General features: G+C 40.4%; 1 protein-coding gene across 3 annotated transcripts in view; it reads left to right on the top strand.

Annotated features, from left to right (window-relative positions):
- Positions 1-25,854, top strand: part of Arnt (aryl hydrocarbon receptor nuclear translocator) — a 69,592-nt gene that overhangs the window by 34,075 nt on the left and 9,663 nt on the right. For 2 of the 3 annotated variants that reach the window (XM_075978162.1, XM_075978161.1), the window contains 9 exons: positions 5,421-5,634; positions 7,319-7,532; positions 9,009-9,111; positions 12,438-12,503; positions 13,440-13,525; positions 15,622-15,698; positions 20,113-20,247; positions 22,237-22,311; positions 23,545-23,696. In XM_075978162.1, coding sequence (XP_075834277.1) covers positions 5,421-5,634; positions 7,319-7,532; positions 9,009-9,111; positions 12,438-12,503; positions 13,440-13,525; positions 15,622-15,698; positions 20,113-20,247; positions 22,237-22,311; positions 23,545-23,696 — 1,122 coding nt within the window. The remainder of the gene's footprint in view (positions 1-5,420; positions 5,635-7,318; positions 7,533-9,008; positions 9,112-12,437; positions 12,504-13,439; positions 13,526-15,621; positions 15,699-20,112; positions 20,248-22,236; positions 22,312-23,544; positions 23,697-25,854) is intronic. The other variant, XM_075978163.1, reaches the window with a different exon arrangement.

Below are 25,854 nucleotides of genomic sequence, written 5' to 3'. Positions count from 1 at the left end.
GTTCCAGAACAGCCAAGATATACAGAAAAACCCTGTCTTGGAAAACCAAAATTAAAAAAAAGTAACTCCTGAGATTTGCCTTTTTCCACATCCATGCGCACAAGTGCTCACACACGCTCCTGCAATGTGCATATGTGCACACATTACTTCTCTGGACGTCACACTCAAATTTGTCAGGTACAAAGAAAATGGGTACTTTAAATTTGAGAGTAGATTTTTTTCTATGTCCCAGGCAAGGCAAATAAATATGAACCTATGTAGTGGGACCTTTTAGTGTTTTGGAAAGAGACTTTACAATCAGCCCATCTTTCCTCTTTCAAGACAGGGTCTCGTGTACCTATGCTGGCCTTAAACTCATGGTTCTCCTGCTTCTGCCTTCCAATTACTAGGATTCTGGGTATGTGCCATCATGTCCAGATAAATAATCTCTATAGTCAGATTTTCTTTTGAGGGAGTACTAGGGGTTGGAGTTAGCTTTGTGTGCTATGGATGAACACTGTGCCCCTCCCTCTGTTAGTTCTCTTTAGGGTACTGATCATGATAGAGAAATACTGCTTTACACCCAAACCTTTCTGGTCTGCTCTTTGAGTTGGCATGCCTTACTAGTAACTGGATTATTAATACAAATATTTTTACTATTTTCCCCCTATATTACTTCTTCAAGCTGGGCCCATCTCAATTCATGCCTACTACTGCTAATGCCTCTACCCTTCAGAGACCTGACTCAACATGACAGTTGTGAAGAAAGCATTGCACGGAGGAGGAGGAAAGCTCTGGGAAAGCCTTTAATCCTTTGACTTCATTTATCTCATTTTATAAGAAGTACATTTGTGTTAGAATAGTGTGGGGTTTTTTTGTTGTTGTTGTTTTGGTTTGGTTTTTGGTTGGTTCGTGTCTCTCTCTCTCTCCTTCTCTCTCCCCGTCTCTACAGAATAGATCCGTAAGTGGTAAAGAAGTACATAAAGATGGTAAAGCCCAGTTGTTCAGCCAGGAGCCAAAACGCAGCCTGTTCGGCTTTCTCTTTGAGGTTTTCTCTTCCATTATCATGGAAGCCCCTGAACAACCTTTTAACTTTCTGGAATTCCTGATTGTCAACTGACTCTTAGCTTATTCCTCTTAACAGTCACATTGTAATTCTGCCTCAGTTTGAAGATCTTTGTTATCTCGGTTAAAATCTTTGTTACCCTGGTGAAATCCAAGTTCTCTTTCCATGCTTTCAATTCTACATCTCCCTACTGTGCTTCTAATCCCTGCATACATTCTGCCCTGTCTGCGACCCACATGATAACTTTGTACTTTTCAGTTCAGTGCACTGCCAAACCCAGATACGAAGGTAGGACTTTTGTGCATTAGCGAAACAAAATTCCAGAATCTTTCAGTTCTGCATTTTAATGTCATAGAAACTTACAACAAAGCAGCATTTAGTATACTAAGAGAACTTATGCTATCATGTTTTCTTTTTTCTTCCTTTTTTCTTTTTGGGACAGGTCTCATTTTGTAGCCCTGGCTGTCGTGCAGCTCACTGAGATCCTTCTGCCTCTACCTCTTGAGTACTGGGATTAAAGACGGATGCCACCATATGTGGCTTCTCTTTCCCCTTTCCCTCTCCCTCTTCCTTTCTGTCTTTTCTTTTTCTTTCTTTCTTTTTTTTTTCAGAATCTCCTTTTTATTTTTTATTTTATTTTTTTTTATTGAAAAAAAATTTCTGCCTCCTCCCAGCCTCCCATTTCCCTTCCCCTCCTCCCACTCCTTTCCCTCTCCCCCCACTCCTCTCCCCCTCCCTCTCCAGTCTGAAGAACAGTCAGGGTTCCCTGCCCTGTGGAAAGTCCAAGGTCCTCCCCCCTCCATCCAGGTCTAGGAAGGTGAGCATCCAAACTCACACAAAGCCAGAACACGAAGTAGGATCAAAACCCAGTGCCATTGTCCTTGGCTTCTCATCAGCCCTCATTGTCCACCATGTTCAGAGAGTCCGGTTTTATCCCATGCTTTTTCAGTCTCAGTCCAGCTGGCCTTGGTGAGCTCCCAATAGATCAGCCCCACTGTCTCAGTGGGTGGGTGCACCCCTCGCAGTCCTGACTTCCTTGCTCATGTTCTCCCTCCTTCTGCTCCTCATTGGGACTTTGGGAGCTCTCATTCCAGTGCTCCAATGTGGGTCTCTGTCTCTATCTCCATCCATCGCCAGATGAAGGTTCTATGGTGATATGCAAGATATTCATCAATATGGCTATAGGATAGGGCCATTTCAGGTTCCCTATCCTCAGCTGCCCAAGGAACTAACTGGGGACATCGCCTTGGGCTCCTGGGAGCCTCTCTAGGTTCCAGTCTCTTGCCAACCCTAAGATGGCTCCCTGGCTCCCTTAATTAAGATATATACTTCCGCTGGGCAGTGGTGGCCCATGCCTTTAATCCCAGCACTCGGGAGAGAGAGGCAGGCGGATCTCTGTGAGTTCGAGACCAGCCTGGTCTACAAGAGCTAGTTCCAGGACAGGCTCCAAAACCACAGAGAAACCCTGTCTCGAAAGAAAAAAAAAAGATATATACTTCCCTGCTCCCATATCCACCCTTCCTTTATTCCAACCATCCCATTTCCCCAAGTGTCTCCCATCCTCCCCTTCTCACTTTTCTCTCCCCATCTCCCTTTACCCCCATCCTACCCCACCCCAAGATCCCAATTTTTTGCCCGGCAATCTTGTCTACTTCCCATATCCAGGATAAGTATATGCTTTTCTTTGGGTTCACCTTCTTATTTAGCTTCTTTAGGATCACAAATTATAGACTCAATGTCCTTTATTTATGGCTAGAAACCAAAGCCCAGACTATTATACCCAGCTAAGCTTTTGTTCACTATACTTGGAGAAAACAAAATTTTCCAGGATAAAAACAAATTTAAACAATATGTAGCCACAAATCCAGCCTTACAGAAAGTAATAGAAGGAAAATCACAAACCAAGGAGTCCAACATTACCAACACTGCCCACAATAACTCAGACATCTAGAGACCCTTCACCAGCACAACTCGAAGAAGGGAAACACACAAACTCTACTACCAAAAAAATGACCGGAGTTAACAACCACTGGTCATTAATATCACTTAATATCAATGGACTCAACTCACCTATAAAAAGGCACAGACTAAGAGATTGGATACGAAAACAGGATCCAACATTCTGCTATTTACAAGAAACACACCTCAACCACAAAGACAGGCATCTACTCAGAGTAAAGGGCTGGGAAAAGGCCTATCAAGCAAATGGACCTAAGAAACAAGCAGGTGTGACCATACTAATTTCTAACAAAGTCGACTTCAAACTAAAATCAATCAGAAGAGATGGAGAGGGACATTTTATACTCATAACAGGAACAATTCATCAGGATGAAGTCTCAATCCTGAATATCTATGCCCCTAATATAAAAGCACCCACTTATGTAAAAGAAACATTACTAAAACTCAAAGCAGTCATCAAACCACACGCACTAATAGTAGGAGACTTCAACACTCCTCTCTCACCAATGGACAGGTCAATCAGACAGAAACCTAACAGAGAAATAATTAATGGAGGTAATGAATCAAATGGACTTAACAGACATCTATAGAACATTCCACCCAAATAGGAAAGAAGATACCTTCTCTGCAGCTCATGGAACCTTCTCAAAAATTGACCACATACTCGGTAACAAAGCAAACTTCCACAGTTACAAAAAAATATTAGTAACCACCTGTGTCTTATCGGATCACCATGTATTAAAGTTAGAATTCAACAACAATGCTACCCCCAGAAAGCCTACAAACTCATGGAAACTGAACAGTCAACTACTGAACCAAATCTGGATCAAGGAAGAAATAAAGAAAGAAATTAAAGTCTTCCTTGAATTCAATGAAAATAAAGAAACAACATACTCAAACCTATGGGACACTATGAAAGCAGTCCTAAGAGGAAAGTTCAAAGCACTAAGTGCCCACTTAAAGAAAACGGAGAAAGCACACGTTGGAGACTTAACAGCCCACCTGAAAGCTCTAGGAAAAAAAGAAGCAGACTCACCTAGGAGGAGTAGAAGACTGGAAATAATCAAACTGAGGGCTGAAATCAACAAAATAGAAACACAGAAAACAATCCAAAGAATCAATAAAACAAAAAGCTGGTTCCTGGAGAAAATCAACAGGATTGATAAACCCCTATCCAAATTAATCAAATGGCAGAGAGAGAATATGCAAATAAATAAGATCAGAAATGAAAAGGGGGACATAACCACAGACACAGGAAATTTTTTTTTTTAGCACAGTTTTATGTATTCCAAGCTGGCCATGGACTTGATATGTAGCCAAGAATGAATTTAAACTTTTGATCCACTCAAATGCTGGGATTATAGGTTTATACAATTACACCTGTTTTATGAGCTGCTGGAGATCAAACCCAGAGCTTTGTGCATGCTAAACAAGTACTCGACTAGCTGAAGTAAATTCCCAATCTGAGGTGGTGGTTGCTGCTGCTTTTTCTTCTCCTCCTTTAAAAGGGGCAGGGAGCAGGGGTAGTTTTGAGACCAGTATTGCTGTGTAGCCCAGGCTGGTCTTAAACTCACTTTGAAGTTCATGATGATTCTCTTGTCTTAGCCTCCCAGTTGCTGGGATTATAGACAGGCATGTGCCACCATGCCTGGCCTCATTTGGTTCTTTTAGAACAGGCTATTACTATGTAGTTTAAGTTCCCCTAGATCTTACTGTATAGCTCTTACTGTATAGCTTACTGTATACCTCAGACTTAAAATTCTTGTGCAGGAATTATAAGCATGTGCTATTCATGTCTGGCCTCTGTACTATTACTTCTTTCATCAGCTATTGATCTACTTCAATTAGCAAAAGTCGGTCATTTTCTAGCCTTCAGGTGTTTTAATTAGTAACCATGCAGTCAGTGAAGCTGAGACTTGCTCCCTTAGGAACTTAAGTAAATGAAATCAACATTTTAAAAAATTATTATTTCTAGTGTTTGTTTGTTTGTTGTTTGAGACAGCATTTCTCTGTGTAAGTCTGGCTGTCCTGGAACTCACTCTGTAAACCATTCTGGCCTTGAACTCAAGAGATCTCCCTGTCTCTGCCTCCTGAGTTCTGGGATTAAAGGCGTGTGCCACCATGCCCATCTTTAACTATTATTTTTAAGACATTTCTTTACTCTGAAGAAATAGTGATCTAGAGGAAGTGGTTTCCTGGAGAGGCATTATATCCTTGTTCTTTGTCTAGACTTCCTTGGTTTGTTTCATGCTTACTCTGCATGAGGTTGACCTGCTTGACTTCTGAGACTTGAACTTTATTAAAACCTAAGTACTATATCTTTCAGCAGCTGACCTGGTACCCGTATCACTCTCCTGATACCAGAGGGCCAGACGTGACCACCTAGAATGGAGCTTCTCTCTCTTTCTCCATGCAGGGAAAATCATAGTGAAATAGAGCGGCGGCGACGGAACAAGATGACAGCTTACATCACAGAACTGTCAGACATGGTACCTACCTGTAGCGCCCTGGCTCGAAAACCAGACAAGCTGACCATCTTACGAATGGCTGTTTCTCACATGAAGTCCTTGAGGGGAACTGGCAACACATCCACTGATGGCTCCTACAAGCCATCTTTCCTCACTGATCAGGTCTCTGGAACTTAAAGTGACTCTGAGTAGATATGTTGAAAGCTTTAGACTAATTTCGTGTGGTTTTTGTTGTTTTGTTTTGTTTTTGAGGTAAGGTCTCATGTGGCCTCCAACTTACTATACTGTCAGCAGCGACATTGGCCTGATCTCTTGCCTCCACCTCCCACGTGTCACCATGACCAGCTTCAGAAGTTTGCTCAGGAAACAAACAGCAGACCACACGGAAAAATGAATTTCAGAGCCAGGCAGTGGTGGCACACGCCTTTAATTCTAGCACTCAGGAGGCTCAGACAGGCAGATACCTATGAGTTGGAGGCCAGCCCGGTCTGCAGCACTAGTTCCAGGACAACAGACTTGAAACTCCACTCCTCCCCCCCAAAAAAGAAAAAGAATTTCGATCTTTGGGTATAACTAAGTATTGGGGTAGTGAGAAGTAGACAAAAGTTGTGAGCACTATTTAGCAGTAGGTAGTAGGTGTTTTAGATCTTGACTCATACATACAGCCTGTGAAGTGGAAGGAGGCTGACTGCCAGAGAGAGGACCATGTTCACGGAACCAGGATTCCTTAGGTTTAGAATTCTAGAAGATGGAAGAGTTCTGTCTCAGCCCTGAAGCAACTTCTAGTCTAACAGGCAGTCGCTGTTGCTCCCTGATACGTTCTGTTAAATTTGGTATACACATGAAAACAGATGACAGAGATAGTTCCGTCATTCAGGAACTCCATGTAAGAGCTATGGCTGTGCTGGAGACCCTTGGTTCAGTCTATGCTACTGCTAGAAGAAAGACCTAAATTTGAACATAATACATATGTGAGTGGTAAAATTATAAATGAAAAATGATGGAAAGAGGCATATGGAGAGCCGGATGGCTTTTTTGTTAATACTTTATTTGTGGTAAATATAAAGGTGAGATGTCTAAATTTATTTAGTCTCTCTAACCTTGAATGAAAGTAACTGTGGAAGACAAGTTACATTTTAATTAAAAATCCAGGACATGCCTTTAATCCCAGCACTAAGGAAGCCAAGTCCAGCCTGGTTTACACAGAGAATTCTAGGTCAGCCTGAACTATGTAGCAAGACCCTTTTTCAAAAACTAAAAAAGATATATGATTGTTCATAACAAGAAAGCAAAAAACACTGAGTTTGATCCCTAACACCAAATACAACTAGACATGGTAGCTCATAACCTGTGATTTTAGCACTAGGGTAGGAGTAAGAAGTTGGAAGTCATCCTCCCAAGGGCCAGCCCTGTATACATAAGACCTTATCTAAAATAAATATGTGTACACATGCAGTGTGTGATTACTGTGACCATGCCTTTTTTTAAAAGCCAGTTATTAGCTATATGTGTTAGTTCTAATTCCGTACTTGTAGAGGATTGCCATGAGTCCAAGGCCAGAAGACCCCTGCCCCCCTCCAAAAACTTTATCATTGTAAGCCTTTTTATTCTCCCTTGAGTCTTAAGAAAAAGAGGTAGCTAGCATCTTAGAGAAATGGAATAAATATTTATTGTAAAAAACTTTGCCAGTGTATATTTAGGATGGGAACCCATGGCTTGGCTGAGATGTGAGCCTGAAATTCGTAATGGAACAATGTGTATACACAAAGGGTCTTCGTGTTTCTCATGACTAGAAATATATGTTTTTTCAGAGTTCACTGTTGACTTGACTTATTTTCTTAACCAGGAACTGAAACATTTGATCTTGGAGGCAGCGGACGGCTTTCTGTTTATTGTCTCCTGTGAGACTGGCCGCGTGGTTTATGTCTCTGATTCAGTGACTCCTGTTTTGAATCAGCCACAGTCTGAATGGTTCGGGAGCACACTCTATGATCAGGTGCACCCAGACGATGTGGATAAACTCCGAGAGCAGCTGTCTACTTCAGAAAATGCGCTGACAGGTGAGTGTTGGGTGGATAGCAAATGAGTGGGGAAAAGTCTTTATTTTGCTGAGGCATTAGAGATATTTAAGCCCTTATATTGGTTTGTTGAATCTGACAGAACTTATAAAAATTTTCCCTTTATGAATATAATTCTTAAATTTTATTCACGTGCAGAATATCTACTCTGTGGCTTATTCTTAGAAAATGTTTCATAAGTGGTTGTGTTCTTAAGTTGTTTTGTGCCCTAATTATACTGTTAAAAAACCAGGGAAATCAAAATGTTGCAATAGTTTCCTTCCCCTGTCTCTACATAATAAAAGAACTATCTATGCTTGTATTTCATTTATTATTTGCCATTTTTTTATACCAACTTGTGCTTGACGTAGTGCTAGGTTCTATGATAATAGATTCTAATATTATAGGAGAGTGGTTATTCATCAGTGTATACGGTACTTGGTTGTTACCCCTGTGTTCCTACTTTGTTATTCTTCCTCCACCCATTTAAATGAGATTCAGTCCTCTGCCAGAATTTGGGTAGAGGAATGAGTGTTATTTGTTCTGGGCAACTGTATAGGAAATGGAAAGAAATAACTGGTAGTTAAAAATCCATGAAATTCTAATATCTCTGTGGTGGACATGTTTGAATTAATTTTGTAGTTTAGTTTTTTTCCTTCTTTTGTGATTTTTGTACATTTTACTTCTCTAGTTTTCTGTTTCCCCAGAGGTTACTACTGCTTTCTTTTTAGTAAATAAAGGAGAGAAAAGTTTTGTTTTCAGACAGATATGTTTCTTAGCATGTAAAATCACTAGTTTTTAAACAAGGCACCCAACCCCCAAGCCTGAAGATAATTAGTAAACTGGCTAGACGGCTTAGTGGGTAAAGGAGCTTGTTGTGTGAGCCCAGCAACCTCAGCTTAGCCTGCAGAGCCTGGGTGAAGTGGAGGGGAGATAACTCCACAGAGCTGTCCTCTGACCTCATGTATATGAATAGACTCATGCATGCAGCAACAAAAATACTGAAGTTTTGTGAAAAAAAAAATCAAGCATAAGAATACACCTTGCTTGGCCAAAGCAGTGGTGTCACACACTTTAATACCAGTACTTGGGAGGCAGAGGCAGGCAGATCTCTGGGTTTGAGGCCAGCCTGGTCTACAATAATGAGTTCCAGGACAGCCAGGGCTACACAGAGAGCCCTGTTTCCTAAAACCAAAAGAGAGAGCGAGATAGACAGAGAGACACACGCAGTGCCTCTTGCTTCCTCCGGTATTGGAATGGAAATTCCTGCCTTGCCCAGAGACATTTCCAGTGCTGTCTTAGAACTGACAGAGAGTCCTAGATGGGGATTGGAGTAGTTGTGGCTTTAAAAAGGAAAAGCATCTCTATCATAAGCAAGACGACTGGAGGGCAGGGAAGGGTGCTTCCTTTGCCTCCTGTATCTCCTCCTTTTCCAGTCATAAGAATTAACTTCAGATTGCTCTCCACATCCTCCTCCAGGGCGAATCCTGGATCTGAAGACTGGAACAGTGAAAAAGGAAGGTCAGCAGTCTTCCATGAGGATGTGTATGGGCTCCAGGAGGTCGTTTATTTGTCGGATGAGGTGAGTATGAAGTTGGGATTGTGTTGTGGTAGGAATAACGAGCAGCTGAGGCTTCCATTCTGTCGAAGGCATTAACATTGAATTCCTAGAGCTACGTTCCTGGTCACAGTGGGTTATATTTAATTCTCAAGAACCTGATGTTTTGTCATAGTTCTAAATAGTCCTTAGAGAAACAACACTTAATGTGGCATAGTTGATAGGTCCTGTGTTTCTCCTTAGTTCTGTATTTTTATGGCATAGTTGATAGGTCCTGTGTTTCTCCTTAGTTCTGTATTCTTACTTTATTTCACAACTGTGCAATGCAGGAAAAATACTCACACATAAAATAAAAATAAGTCTTTAAAAAAACTGGATAGAGAATCTGAGGAGATAGTTCAATACTAAGTGCTTTCTGTACAAGCATGAGAAACTGAATTTAGTTCCCAAAACTCACAGAGAAAGCTGGACATGATCACTCTGCTCATCCCATTTCTGGAGAGGCCTAGCCAGATTGGTGAACCCAGGTCCTATTGGAGAGACTCTGTCTCAAGCATCAAGGTCGAAGGGGCAGCTGGAGTGATGGCTCAATGGTTAAGACCTTACTCCTCTCCCACTTACATGTATTCAGACTTCAGACTCAGTATCAACATGCTTCAGCATCTAAGTTTTGGGATTATAGGCATTTTTGTTGTTTTTCAGATTTAAAAAGATACCTTGTGCTTGCATGATAATATATGTGGATGTGGACTCGTGTGTGGAGGTTGGAGTACAAGTTGTTGGAGGTGGTTTCCTCGTTTGACCATGTGGGTTGAAATAATCCAATTCAGGTCCTAAGACTTGTGTGGCAAGTGCCTTTACCTGATAGGCCATCTCATTGGTTATGTTTTTCAGATTTTTGTTTGTTTGTTTTGGGAGGTTTGGTTTTGTTTTTTTGTTTTTGAGATGGGGTTTCTGCCCTTGCTGTCCTGGAACTTGCTCTATAGACCAGACTGGCCTTGAACTCACAGAGAGCCTCCTGCGAGCTGGGATTAAAGGTGTGCATCATCAGGCCTGGTGTTCTTTTGTTAGTTTGGTTTTGGTTTTTTCAGACTTTTGAGATGGAATTTTATGTAACCCAGCTGCCTTGGAACTTCTGCTTTTCCTGCCTATACCTCCCAAGTGTTGGTGCCAAAAAACATTTATGAAAGTCAAAAAATAAGCTCAGATTGCATAGTGTAGATAGACTATATCCTACTTAGAGAATGTTTAAGAGAAATGGAGTTAAAAAAATTTCCTGGCAAAGGTAAAAATTTCAATATTATCTAGTTTAATGGTTTAGGATTCAGATTACTATAGTTTGTTTTATTTTAGATGGGATCATATTATGTTGTCCTGGCTTATTTCAAACTCCTGGACTCAAGTTATCTTCCCATTTGAGTTTCCAAGTAGCTTGGGTGTAGAGAGAGTATACCATTATACTTGACAGAGTGTTAGTATTTAGAGACAGGGTCTCACTCGGTAGCCCTGGCTGGTCTGAAATTCGCTATATTGACCAGACTGGTATGAAACTCACAGAGATCTGCCTGCCTCTATGTTCCATGTGCTTTGTTTTGATCCATAGTATTCCATGGATTTGAATTCTAGTTTTGATATTATGAAACATGGTGCCTTGATTTCATCACTTAATACTGGAGATACTATTGTCAAATTTAAAAACGTTGGCATAAGGATTAGCTAGATTGATAGCATGAAAATACTTAGTATTAAATATTATGTATTTAAATACTTAGTGTTAAATATTATGTATTTAATGTTTAAGTCTATCTAAAATTTACCCATTCATTTCTTTATCCTCTGTTTTTGTTTTGTTTTGTTTTGTTTTGAGAGTCTCTTGTAGCCTAGACTGGCCTCAAACTTACTGTACCTGAAGGTAGGTAGCCCCGAGCTCCTGATCTGCTCATCTCTGCCTCCCGAGTGCTGGCATTACATATATGTCACCATGCTTGGCTTCTCTAATTTTTAAAGAAGTGAAAAGCTAGGCATGGTGGCACAGGCCTTTGCCAGCCCTTAAAACGCTGAGGCAGGAGGATTTCTATAAGGCCAGCATGGCCTATAGTGAGATTTTGTCTTAAAGGAAACAGTCAAGATCTGGTAGTGCATGCTTGTAATCCTAGAACCTTGGAGGCCAAGGGAGGAAGATCATCAGTTCTAGGCTAGCATAAACTACATAATAAGACTCTATCTCTAAAAAATAAAATGAAATAGAAAAGGGGACTTACTGCTCAGTGGTATTATGCTTGCCTGGGATACACAAAAGGTTTTTTTTTTATTTTGTTTTTATTGTTATTCTGTTTGTTTGAATTTTCAGGCCAGAATTTCTCTGCGTAGTCCTTGCTGTCCTGGAACTAGCGCTTGTAGACCAGACTGACCTCAAACTCACAGAGATCCGCCTGCCTCTGCCTCCCGAGTGCTGGGGTTAAAGGTATGTTGCTACTACCACGTGGCTAAGCAAAAGTCTTAATACTCTTAAAAACAAAAAAAACAACAACTTTTTTTTTTTTTGGCCAGGCAGTGGTTGTGGCGCATGCCTTTAATCCCAGCACTCAGGAGGCAGAGGCAGGTGGATCTCTGTGAGTTCGAGGCCGTCCTGATCTACAGAGCGAAGTTCCAGGACAGGCTCCAAAGCTACAGAGAAACCCTGTCTCAAAATGCCCCTCCCCCTAAAAAAAGTAAAATTTTTATGTCTTAATACTATTAAAAACAGTTTTTTAAAGTAGTCCACTAAATTGTTGGCATGGTGGTGCTTACCTGTAATCTCATCGCTTGGCAGTTAAAGGCAGGCAGACAGGGAGTTTGAGGTCATCCAGAGCCTGTCTCAAAGGCAGAAAGCCACATAGTGGGGAGAGAGAACCAGCTCCCCTGCATTTTCTTCTGCCCTTTACATGTACACAGTGACCCCACACACACACCAAATAAATGAATTATATATGCAGACATGTGTGTTTTTAACTGGTCTGGAAATGTGACATCTTTGGTAGAGTGCTTGTCTAAATGCATGGGGCTATGGGTTCAATATCCAACACCATATAAAGTTGGTGTGTTGGTACGTGCTTGAAATACCATCACTCAGGTACTGGTGGCAGAAGGAAGGGTCAGTTGAAGGCACTCTCTGGGCCTCAGATATTCCCAGGCCAGCCTAGGCGTAAAGGTGCTGTCTCCAATTAAACAAAACAATAAAAATATTAGTTTGACAAGTCATCTTGACTTCCTTGTTGTTGCCAGTTTTATATATATAGTTGGATCTCTTTTCCTCCTGTTGTTATTTATCATAGCCCTGCAAATTTTATTTTTTTTGTCTTTCAAAACAGGTGTGGCAATAGCTCCGTGGACCCAGTTTCCATGAATAGACTGAGCTTTTTGAGGAATAGATGCAGGTAAAATCCCTAGCAATGAAAACGGAGTTTACTTTAGCTAACCACTCTCTCTCTTTTACCTCACTGTTACTTACTTTCTAGCAGTGTTTCTCAGCTTATTTCTTATTTTTGTGTTTTCGAGACAAGGTTTCTCTGTGTAGCCCTAGCTTTCCTGGAACTCATTCTGTAGCCGAGGCTGGCCTTGAACACAGAGATCCACCTGCCTCTGCCTCCCAAGTTCTGCTATTATTTAAAGGTGTGTGTCCAGTTTCTGAACTTAAAAGCTTCTCTTGCTCATTCTGTTTAAGAAAGTTGCTTCTACTTTATCTATTTTTCTTGGTGTGTGTGTGTTTTTGTTATATGGTGTGGTTTACTTCAACAGGGGTTAAAAACTTGGCTATTTTGGGGGTGGGAAAGAGCAGGCACTGAGTAGATAGTTTTCTGGCTCTCCAGGAAGCTGAAGTTAAAGGTGCTTAGACTTTGTTTCCCTAAAAATTTGGGCTTCTGGGGTGGCTCATCTGATAAAGGTAATTGCTGCCAACCCTGACAACTGGCAGTCTCTGGAGCTCACATGGAGAGAACTGACTTTCTTAGGTTGTCCTCTGACTTCCATGTACCCCCCCCACATACATACATACATACATACATACATACATACATACATACATACATAAACAAGCAAATGGGGCCAGCAAGATGGCTTAGCAGATAAAGTCACTTGCTTCAAAATGAGTTCAGTCCCCACGATCCACGAAAGGGAAGATGGAAAGTCTCGATTCCGCGGAGTTGTTTTCTCCTCTGACTGCCAACCTCCACAGGTTTTAGGTGGTATATAAAGCCCCACACTTATACATATAGTAGTACTAATAAATGGATAAGTAAATAAGTGGATGAATGAATGCTTTTAGAGGACAAGTTGACTTCGTAGAACATGCCCCTGTTTCCTCTCTCTTCCAGAAATGGCCTTGGCTCTGTGAAGGATGGAGAACCTCACTTTGTGGTGGTCCACTGCACAGGCTACATCAAGGCCTGGCCTCCAGCAGGTAAGAAAGTGATGTCACAATTTCTCTCTTGATGCACTTGCTTACTTAGAAAATTGTCAATTAAAAAGAAAAAAACTTTTGATGGGGTTTTTCTAGGCAGGATTTCTCTGTGTAACAGCTCTGGCTATCCTGGAACTCTCTTTGTAGACCAGGCTTACCTCAAACTCACAGAAATCCTCCTACCTCTGCCTCCTGAGTGCTTGGATTAAAGGTGTGTGCCACTACCTCCTGGCTTTTTTTTTCCTCCTGAATGTGTCATTGGAAACATTAAAAAAGGCTGGAAAGAGGGCTCAGCAGTTAAGAGCACTGACTACTCTTGCAGAAAACCTGAGTACAGTTCTCAGCACCCATATGTTGGGTTACAACCACCTACAACTCCAGTTTGTTGGGATCTGATACCCTCTTCTGTGCCCTGAACTCACACAGGCAAATACACAAAAATAAATAAATCTTTTAAAGTATATTGCTGATACTTACTCATTTTTTAGTATGTAATATCATATATAAAATAGATACTTATTGCTGCCCTGGAACTCCTGAGTTCAAGCAGTTTCCCCATTTCAACCCCTTCCTGGAATTGCCAAACATGAACAAACAAATAACCAAGTAACTATTATATTATAGTTTTAAAATGTCCAAATTCATAATATTTTACACTAAATACTATGTCTTTAAGCAATTGTGGCAAAGAAACACTGGAATTTTATTTTACTTTAGACAGGGTCTTACTATGTAACCCTGGATATCCTGGAACTCTTTATATAGACCAAGCTAGCCTCAGACTCACACAGTTCCACCTGCCTTTGCCAGTTAAATGCTAGGATTAAAGGTGTGCCATCACTATGCCCAGCTGGAAACATTAGAATGTCATGCAATTAATTTGGGCAAACTGAAATGGGAGCGAGGCTTTGAGGAGTAAATGGAAAATTTCTTGATTGCAGTAATTTTAAAAGGGGACTTTTCTCTGGAAAGTGTAGATGTGAGTAGAATACTTTTATTTGAATTTGAGATTAAATCAGAGATGCGGCAAAGGTGGTATTGTGTTCAGATCAGATTTTTGTTTTGTCTTAAGAAGGTGCTCTCCTACTTCAGCCTGACAAGTGTCAGGATTACAGACTTGATTTTCCATGCCTAGCAAAATCAGCTTTTTACGTTGGCTATCAAGAGTTTCCAGGCTAGGCGGTGGTGGCACACGCCTTTAATCCTAGCACTTGGGAGGCAGAGGCAGGCGGATCTCTGTGAGTTCGAGACCAGCCTGGTCTACAGAGCTAGTTCCAGGACAGGCTCCAAAGTCTCGAAAAAAAAAAAACAAAAAAAAAAGAGTTTCCAAATCTTACCTTCTTTAGTACTTCCCCACTGGAAGAGTGTTATTGGGAAATGGGCATTTACAGAAGCCGGAAATGCAGAGAAAAGAGAGACAAGTTTTTTTTTTAAATATATTTATTTATTTGTTTGTTTGTTTATTTATTTATTTAGTATACAATATTCTGTCTGTGTGTATGCCTGCAGGCCAGAAGAGGGCACCAGACCCCATTACAGGTGGTTGTGAGCCACCATGTAGTTGCTGGGAATTGAACTCAGAACCTTTGGAAGAGCAGGCAATGCTCTTAACCTCTGAGCCATCTCTCCAGCCCCGAGAGACGTTTTAATTATTATTTATTTTATGTGTATGGGTGTTTTGTCTGCATGTATGTCTGGGCACCGCCTGTTTGCCTGGTGCCCTCAGAGTCCAGAAAACAGTATAAGATCCCCTGGGATTGGAGTTAGAGATGGTTTTGAGCTGCTGTGTGGGTGCTGGGAATTAAACCTGGGTCCTCTGGAAGAGCCAGTGATCTTAACCACTGAGCCTTTTCTCAACTCCTGTTTTTAAGAAAATTTTAAGAAAAAATTAACATTGTTTTGGAAAAACCTGCATTTTCTTTCTGGCATTATGTCAGCAGTTTAACCTATGGTAAGTTACTTGATCTTTACATCAGTTTCCTTATCTATGATTTGGTATAATATATCCTGAAATGTATTGGTGAACCTTTAGTCACTTGCCTTTAAAGGGATTTGAGTTTGAGATCTCTGAGTCATTCTTGTTTTCCTTCACGAAGGTGTCTCCCTCCCAGACGATGACCCAGAGGCTGGCCAGGGGAGCAAATTCTGCCTAGTGGCCATTGGCAGGTTGCAGGCAAGTGTGAATCTTCACATCTATGTTCCTTTCAGATCAGGAAATAAATCTTTGCAGGACTTTTTACTCTGTGAATACATAGAAAAAATCCATAAATCTAAAAATCTGAAAAAATATGTTATTTATAGTAAACCTTGCTTATTCTCAGATTTGCCAAAAGTCAAGAGCGTGAAAGAGGGTGTTGATACTGCTGCTGACACTTCCCTGTGTTGTGTAGACCTCTAGCTTATAGATTCAAGGGATCCTTCCACGTTAGCCTTTGAGAGCTTGGAGTTTAGGAAGGCAACACCATGCCAGGCTTTGCTTGACTCTGTTATTTATAGTTTTGCAGTAGTTACGTTTCCATTTCTGGTTAATTTCTTTTGTCCCTGTGCAAAACAAGTACAATTGGTTTTCTTTTGTTATTACATGCCTTATGATAGATTTTAAAAAATATTTTTAAAGTTTATTTTTATTTTGTTTATGGGTATTTTGCTTGCATGTATGTGTACCACTTGACCTGCCATATGGGTGCTAGGACTTGTATAGGTGGACTTTTCTGTCCCACCATCCAGTTCCCAAATAGCCACACAGATACTTAATATTAATTATAAATGCTTGACATATATAGATATAAATTTATAACATTTTTTATGTTATCTTTATTATTATGTATACAGTATTCTGCCTGCAAGCATGCCTTCAGGCCAGAAGAGGGCACCAGATCTCATTACAGATGGTTGTGAGGCTTAGGCTCATTTTAACTAGTTCTTATAACATAACCCATCTCTATTAATCTATGTGCTGCCCCCGGGCTCGTTTACCTAATGTATATACTTCCCATTCTGCTCACTCTACAGTTTAATGGTGTCTCCTCTGACTCCACCCCTCTTATTTGTTTGTTTGTTTATTTGTCTGCATATATGTCTGAGGTTGTCAGCTACCTGGAACTAGAGTTACAGTCAATTGTGAGCTGCCATGTGGGTGCTGGGAATTGAACCTGGGTCTTCTGGAAGATCAGTGAGTGCTCTTCTAAGCCATCTCTCCAGCCCTTGACTCTGCCCATCTCCCTAGTTTCATCCTAGTCTGGCTCTCCTGCCCAATCTCTTACTGCCCAGCTATAGTCCAGTCAGCTTTTTATTAACCAGTAAGAGTAATACATATTTACAGTATACAAAAATTGTTCCACAGCATTTCTCCCACTTTGTCTAATTTCAAAGGAAAGTCGTTAACTTTTAACATAGTAAAATTATATACAACAAAGCAGTTATCTAGTAAGAATTGCAGTTACATTATCCTGTCCATTTGTATTTGGCAAAATTAGAGAAAATGCTCTGTTATTTATCTTATCTTTGTGAGTGTAAAGTTTTATACCTCATTTGCCTTTTGTCATAACTTAGGAAAACTTTAGGTCTTAGACTAACTTCAACAAAGACCTTAGAAGGGTGTAATATTACCTAGTGACGGGATATCTAGCTGCCTAGACAGTTGCCCAAAGTTCTTCTGTAATGTTGGGGCATCTACCTCTGGCCTACAGGCCTAGTATGTCGTAATAGACATTTCTGGGAAACAGGGAATTTTGAAGTACTGTCCTGCCCTGTCTTAGCAAGGTTTGACAGTCCCCTTTTTTTTTGCACCTGCTTGTCCAGTTTGGACAGTATACTGTCAGCAAGGGCAGTTTCTTGCCCAAATTTTTGCTAGCTTTTTACCATAAGGGAAGCAGATTTCATATGGAGTTTCTTTGATGCTTATCTTCTTTTGAAGTAAATTAGTGCTGCCAGAAGCATATGTGTTTCACCTGTCAGAAAAAAGTCTCATATCATTAAAACATTTTAAATGCCATGTGTGGGCTGGAGAGATGGCTCAGAGGTTAAGAGTACTGACTGTTCTTCCAGAGGTTCTGAGTTCAAGTCCCAGCAACCACATGATGGCTCACAACCATCTATAATGAGATCTGGTACCCTCTTCTGGCCTGCAGGGACACATGCAGGTAGAATGCTATATACATAATTAAATAAATCTAAAAAAAATTATAAAAAGAAAATAAATGCCATGTGCATTTACACATCTTTGAAGTGTTTGAAGACCTTCTGTCTATCTAAATATATCTGTTTTAATCTTGAAAACATACCTAATAAGACTACAAGTTTGATTATTATAGATGACTAACTACTAATATGTCTTTCATATCTTAAATAACTTTTAGGAACTAAAACTTTAAATTATGTTTTTAAATGTGCCACATAGATACAATACCTTAAGATTAGAAGCATATATAAAGTATAATAAAAATAACCTTAATTTTTTATCAATATACAAAAATCCATACCAATGTAAAATATTTGAGACTAGTGATTGTTCAAAAGTAGATTCACTAATCCACCATTTTATTTAATCATTTTTATACTACATCCCCCCCTTTGTCCCTTCAGAAAGAGTTCCTCAATCTAATCCCCTTTGTTCAGCTTTGTTCCTGACGATGAACAACTACTTGTAACCAACTCCACTGAACAGTGACAAACATCCATAACCCAGTGAATGACCAAAAACCACCCATCCTACCTCTTAGGACTGTGGGCATCATATTCTCTAGATTGCTTCTTGTTGTCTGGGGCAATGGCATCTTTAGGGGACCCTGAGAAAATTAGTATAATTGTCAAGTCCTGGGAGAGCTAGCTGTATTGTTTTTTTTGTTTAGTGTCTGTATGATGGAAAAGTGTAGAGCTTGCCTGAAGTCTTGGCTGAAGTAGTCTGTGAGGCTGGACTATCTTAGCTAGCAGCTTTGCAGTTGCTCTGATGCAGAATTTTGAGGAAACTGCAAGCAGAGGCATTCTGAGAGGCTGGATCACCTGGCCTAATTGTCTTCATTGGGGTCTGGTCCTGTTGTTTCTTTCTGAAAAATGCATAAACTTTTAAAGGTAACATATATCTGCATTAATACAAGTTTGGAATGTGTGGTGTGCACAAGTCATTTAAAGATAATTTTTTCTATGTTTTAGCAGGTAGAAGGCATCTATCAACTTTATAAGTCCATTTGGACTATATAACCAATGTAATCTCTATCCATGTCATATGAAAGGATGACATATAATTATAAGCCATGAGGACTCTGTAGCCAACAAGATTTATCATGTATCATCCAGTCTCAGAGCTGTTCCCATAGTAGAGGGATCAGCATATATGTCATCTGTCCTGTAGTCTTTCTTGGTTTCTTCTTTATGTCTACAGCCAAGATTTTCATGAGGTCTCCCCAATCAAATCTGATCTTTATTAATTTTGAAGAAAACCACAACTTGTTATTTTTTGTGGAAACAAAGGCATAACCCCTTCCCCAGTACAACACATTCCCCAACTTCCATTCAAATGCCAGTACATCTCTAACACACACACACACACACACACACACACACACACACACACACACGTGCTGTTTTAATTCAGCAGTCCCTTCCATAATCCATTGTCTTAGCAGCTGCCATTCACTCATCAGCATTCATGAAATTCAACTGGGCAAAGCACCACACAGGATCCAGACGCTCTGTGTGTTTCCCCTCCTTATGTAGCATTTTTCCTTTGTATTACTTTACTCTTTCTTTAAAGATTTTCCTATGATTGTTTATACCCAGTTTTTGCTGTATCTGTTTAAAGGTTTTCTAACCTGGACTGCTTCACTGTGTACCCACAGCCTTCTCTGACCATGTGAGCCATCCTGAAACCTACCACATGGCTCCGCACTTGGAGCTGGCTGGCTCAGGCCTGCAGGCAGCAGTCAGGAACTGCACCTCTGTACGATGTGGTCCACCTAAGAGACTGCAGACTAGGAAACTATCTGGCTTCGTGTTTGTGTGTGGAACTTTTCTTTTTAAACTTTCTCAGGTCCTTTTTGGAAATATGTGCCCCGGTTTAGACTACAGATGTGACAAGTCTTTCTCTGTCCCACCAGCTCCCAGCCAATGACAGAGACTTAGGCTTGTTTTTAGCTAGCTCTTGTGACTTAAACTAACCCATTTCGATTCAAGTGACCTGCCATATGGGTTCTAGAACTGAACTCAGGGTCTCAGGAAGAGCAGCCAGTGTCCTTAGCCATTCGACCATCTCTAGCACCTTGATTTTGATTCTTTTCCTGAACACAGTTAAGTTTCTCAGAAACTTGAACCATTCTGAATAATGAACACAGGCCAACCAAATAACAGGAAGCTAGTTTAGAGTTGCATTCATATATTTTTTTACTTTACTAACGTAGTAAAGAAAACATGTATAGGAGTAGAGCTAGACTTTATGCGTCTCATTGGGATTGCCATTTTTGCATTTCTGGGGGAAACATAAGTTCCTAAATCTGGTAGTCTCATATCTACACAGATACTCTTAAGAGGATTGAAAATGTTTTTTGTAAGTAATGGTATTATTTTGGCTCATTTTCTCTCTCCACTCTCAGGTAACTAGTTCTCCCAACTGTACAGACATGAGTAACATTTGCCAACCAACAGAGTTCATCTCCCGACACAACATTGAGGGGATATTCACTTTTGTAGATCATCGCTGTGTGGCTACTGTTGGCTACCAGCCACAGGTGAGAATGGCCTTGCTACATTGTTGATACTGAGGCCTTTGCTTTCTGGTGCTAGTGTTGAGGTTACATGGCTATGTAATTCCAGGGACGATCAAAATATAGAAGTCCAGTTCAGGGAAAGAGATGCTCCTACTTTACTAATAGCAAAATCTAGTCTCAACTTCCTACCAAGGCTGTCACCCCATATAAAGAAATATAGTTTATGAAACCACATGGAAATAGTGGGTATAAATGTATGCTTACTTTTTATTTCTGACATTAATACAGATAATTCTAAAATATTTATTTTAATTATTCTAGTATAGCTACTCTCATTTAGGTAATTTATATAATTACTAATGGAATAATAACCTATAATAAATGTAAGTGTAGCACTGGTTATTAGAATGTTCTCATGCAGTAGATCCGTTAACTCTCCCTGACATACATGACCTCTGTGATCTGTATGAGCCTGGCTGTATATGTAAGAAATGGTCAGTGAAGAAGAAATCTTGAAAATGAAGAACTAAGTTGGAGGATTTACTTACATCTTGATCCAACCCTTCCTGTCAAGATTTTGTCAAGGCAGTGTGGCATTATTGTAGGGAGGTGTTAACTTACTGATCTGCTCTGATGACGAGGCCAGAAGAGAGCCTTTTTTTACATTCATGGTCATTGGATTTTCAGCAAAGGTGCTAAGACATTTCAAGGGGAAAAGATGTAACAAGTAGAGTATATCAGATCTATATGCACCACTACCCCTAAAAATCATCATACCATAGACAAAAATCAACTCAGAGCCCTAAATGCTAAGAACTAAAATTGGAAATAAGCTTTTAGAAGAAAGTCTTTGTGCACATAGGTAAGACCAGGGCACGGCCTTGGGGGTCACTGGGTACCATTTGTCTTTTTCATTTTGAGGCATGGCCTCTCATTGGCCTGGAACTTGAAAAGCTATCTAAGCTTTCTGGCCTCTGAACTCCCATAATTCACCTGTCTGTGGTTCCTCTGGAATTGTGAGAATGTACCACACTTGACTTGATTTTATTTTTTATTTTTGAAACAGTGTTTTACTATTCAGCCTTGACTCTATATATTTGGACCAGGCTGGCCTCAGGCTCAGGCCTAGGTGCCTGCCTTTGCCACCTAGGTGCTTCGACTAAAGGCGTTCACTACCATGCCCAGCTATTTTTTATTTTATGTGTAGGTGTGAGTACCTGAATATGTATGTGTACCATGTGTTTATCTGGTATCACAGAGGGCAGAAGAATGCCTTGGATTCCCTGGAACTGGGTTTATATGGTTAGAACACTTGTCTTGATAACAGCTACTTTATAGGAACTGTTGTTCAGGGATTGTAAATCCTACAACTTGGCTCTTCATTTTTAACTGCTTGGTGTATGATCTTTTCAAGAGCAAGAAGTGCTCTTAAGGGATGAGCCATTTCTTCTGTCTCACCTCAACTCCCCCACCTTTTTGAAAACACATATTCTAATGACCAAACTCAAGTCTTCATATTTACAAGGTATGAATGTTATCTATGTGTGGTTTTCTTTCCGTCTTTTTTCCCCCCTGAGATAGGTTCTCTCCCTACCTCAAACTGGAAATCTTTATGTCCTAGCCTCCTGAGATGCTGAGATTATAGGGTTTGCTTGACAAAAGTTTCTCCTCTAAACTGCTATCATTAAGACAGACAGTAAGATGACTTTGTAAGAAAGGCCCTTTGTTTTCAGCTGCTGTGTTGTGGCCTACAAATACATGCATACGTGCATGTCCTTAGAGCGCAGCTAGAGCTAAGAGGACAGCTTGCAGGAGCCAGTTCTCCACCATGTAGTCACCAGGCTTAGTGGCAAGTACTCATTGCACTGTCTCACTGGCTCTGCTTCTGTCTTCTGTTTGTTTCCTTTTCCCCCTCCACACACCTGTTTATAGTAGGATAAAGGCAAGAAATAACATTGACATCTCTAGCTGACAGGAAGATGTACATTTTACTTTTCTCTCTCCTCCTAGGAGCTCTTAGGAAAGAATATTGTAGAGTTTTGTCATCCTGAAGATCAACAGCTTCTAAGAGACAGCTTTCAACAGGTAACATTTTTCCTGGTTTGGGTCTGAGTACATATTTTGCCCAATTCCTTTTCTTTTCTTTTCTTTTTTTTTTTTTTTTTTGGTTTTCCGAGACAGGGTTTCTCTGTGGTTTTGGAGCCTGTCCTGGAACTAGCTCTGTAGACCAGGCTGGTCTCGAACTCACAGAGATCCGCCTGCCTCTGCCTCCCGAGTGCTGGGATTAAAGGCGTGCGCCACCACCGCCCGGCTTGCCCAATTCCTTATGTTTGTTCTAAATACTTACTGGTCAGTGTTCATTTGAGCACTGTGGTGGATACTATAGTTTATACTGAGCTTATATTCTAAGAAATAGAAAATGATAATACTTTGAAACTAGATAAAAATCCAAGGTGTTTCTGCTGGGCTTTAGCTACTTACTATCTTCTACTCAACTAACTGTATCCAAGAAATTATCTTCAAAGCACTTTAAGTATTACTTGTTTCACTGACCTTAGATCATAGCAGGAAAGTTTCCTCAGAATTCTTTTATAGATAACTGAAGGTTAACTCACTTGTAACTAATTGTAATTTTCAGGCCTGAGCTCGTGAAAATAGTGGACTTGGCTTTGGATAACTATTCTTTATATTTTACAAGTTAATCAAGTCTCTGTAGTGATCTTACTGATACAGTGGCTATACTAATACTTAGAGATAGGAGTTTGTGAGAAGGTTAAATAAGGTAATGCCGTAAGGCACATACAGCCCAGCATTTGATACATAAAAAATAAATATTAATTGCTAATATGCTGTTATTAGAAATGGAGGACTAAAAGATTGTCTTCTGTTCTGTAAGAGTAGGAACTAAAACTCTAGCAAAACTAAGGCTTCCTGTGTGTAGGGTTTTATGGAAACCAAAATTCTCAAGTTTTGAGTAGAATAGCTGGGATTGGTAAATAATGTGTAAAATGTATTTGGTGTCACCAAACTGGAATTCCTGGTATAGACTTACAAAGCCAGTTCATCTAGTGTGTCTGCAGAAAAGGAAACATGGAGACAGTCTCTTCTGTGCTCCCCCTGACTGTACAGTCATGCAGTCTGCAGCTCTGGGAAGATACTTGATAGATATATATATATCCCCTTAATCTCCTCTTCCTCTTGTTTGACCATTGAAAAAGACTGGTGCTTCAAGGACAACAACACAAGAGTCCTGAGGTTGTAAAAGTGGGACGGTTATTACTTTTCTTTAAGTCCACTGATGGATGAAAACCCTTTCAGGTGGTGAAATTAAAAGGCCAGGTGCTATCCGTCATGTTCCGATTTCGATCTAAGAACCGAGAATGGCTCTGGATGAGAACCAGCTCATTTACGTTCCAAAACCCTTATTCAGATGAAATTGAGTATATTATCTGTACCAACACCAATGTGAAGTACGTACTCTTCTATCTTTTTCTCATGTTGGGTTATTCCTCCTGTGGCCACCCCTGGGGTGGGGTGGGGTGGGGTGGGGTGGGGTGGGGTGGGGTGGGGTGGGAGAGAGCAAGTCTTAACCTTATGGCCTTCTTGTCAATCTTGATTTATAAAATACCATTAGTTTGAGAGTCCTCACTTAACAGCTTTCTATAGAATTTGATATAGTTGAGGCAGAGAGTAAGGTAGATTCTGTTTACTGTTGACAGCCATTTAGTAATTGGTGTGTATCACTCTGGCATGGAATAGAACATGTATGAACATTAGAAGACAGCTTGTGGGAGTAGTCCTCTCCTTTCTCCAAGTGGGGCCCAAGCATGAACCTATGTTGTCAGCCTGGGAGCAAGCACCTTTTCCCACCAAACCGTCTACTGGCTCACGGTAGAGGAAGTTTTAATAAGCAGCAGTAGTTTATGCTATGGATAGTGCCCATACCTGCTGCTGACGCAGTCTACTCAGTGAACTTATTTTCTTTCTGTAAGAGGGTGCAAATAAAACAGTAATTTAAAGATTAGTTCTTGAGATGGAAAGATTCTCATTTCAATTTTCTAGGTTTTATTTTAGTAATAGTTTTATTTTCCTTTATTAGTTAATTTACTTATTGCGCTGCTAATGGTCAAACCAAGGGATTTGCAGAAAGTAGGCAAACTCCTGTACCACTGAACTGTTTCCCTACCTCAGGATTTTTTGGAAGGGTTTTGTATTTGTTTTTAAGTCAGAGTCTTGGTGTGTAGTCCTGGCTGGTCTGGAATTTGACTTGTCGGCCAGGCTGGCCTTGCATTCACAGATAGCTACCTCCCTCCCTGAATGCCGGAGGTAAAGGTGTGCTCCACTTGCCTCCATGATTTTGTTTTAGTTCTAGTCTAGGAAGATTTTTATCTAGGACAAAGTTGGGCAGACTTTTCTGTGAAGGACAGGACGATAAATGCTTCAGCCTTGTCTGGACCATATGTTCTTTACTGCAGCTGCCCAGCTCTGCTGTTGTGAAACAGACACAGAAATAACATGGCTGTCTCCTGGAATTTTCATATATAAAACAGGCAACGGATTAAAGTTGATCCATGAGTCAGGTCTTGTTGCAGAGCATGGTCGCATCACACAATTTTATTCATTTTTGTTCCTTTCTCTGAACTTGCTTTTTGTTGTTGTTGGTCTTGTCTGGTTTTGTTTGGTTTTTTGAGACAAGGCTTCTTCTCTATGTAGTCCTGAATGATTGAAGCTCATTAAGTAGACCAGGCTAGACTTGAACTCACAGCAATCTCTATTCTTCTGCCCCATGAGTTCTGGGATTTCAGGTATGCAATACCATGCCAAGCCTTCAGTTTTGAGTGTTTTGCCTCCATGTATCTTTCTGCACTACGTATGTGTCCGATGTCTTCAGAGGCCAGAAGGGGATCAAATCCCTTGGAACTAGAGTTGGAGATAGTTGTGAGAAGCCACATGAGTCCTGGGAACTGAACCTGGATCCTTTGCAAGAACAGGAAGTGCTCTCAACCAACTGAGCCATCTCTCCAGCCCCTAGCTCTCAGGGTTTTAAAACATTTTCTTTAACTACATTGCACAGGCTATATATCCCACCCATGACACAGGAACTGTTTTTACTTTATTATATAGTCATGTAACTCGTAGAACCGTCTATTTTCAGAACATTTTCATCCCTACCCACTAAAATCGTCCATTCTCCCCTTTCCTCTAAACTCTTAATTCACTATCTCTATAAACCTGCTTATTTTAGAGATATGTAAATCACAGGATGGTTCCTTTGTGAGTGGTCTCACTGTTTCCTGGGTCAACCATGTGATATTGTTAGTACCTCATTTTATTGTTGGTGCTGTGAATTAATGCTCCATTTTATGTACGTAGCATTTTTTTGTTTTAAAGTTGCATACACTATATTCTGATCACACTTCCCCCCTCTCCTAGTTCTCTCCACCTACCTAACTCCACACCCTTTCTTTCCTTTCTCTTAATGCATGCGTGTGCACACACACACATACACCTACCCCCACACAAGCAGAAATAAAAACGTATATCAAAAAACAAATAAGGCAAATAAAAAATGCCCAAACAGAGCAATATGAGACAAAAAGTCTACAAAAATACCACTGAGTACACTTG

The sequence above is a fragment of the Microtus pennsylvanicus genome, chromosome 7, assembly GCF_037038515.1.
Source record: "Microtus pennsylvanicus isolate mMicPen1 chromosome 7, mMicPen1.hap1, whole genome shotgun sequence".
Lineage (NCBI taxonomy): Eukaryota > Metazoa > Chordata > Mammalia > Rodentia > Cricetidae > Microtus > Microtus pennsylvanicus.
The sequence above is the reverse complement of the archived record's forward strand: the minus strand, read 5'-3'. Positions and strand labels throughout refer to the sequence as shown.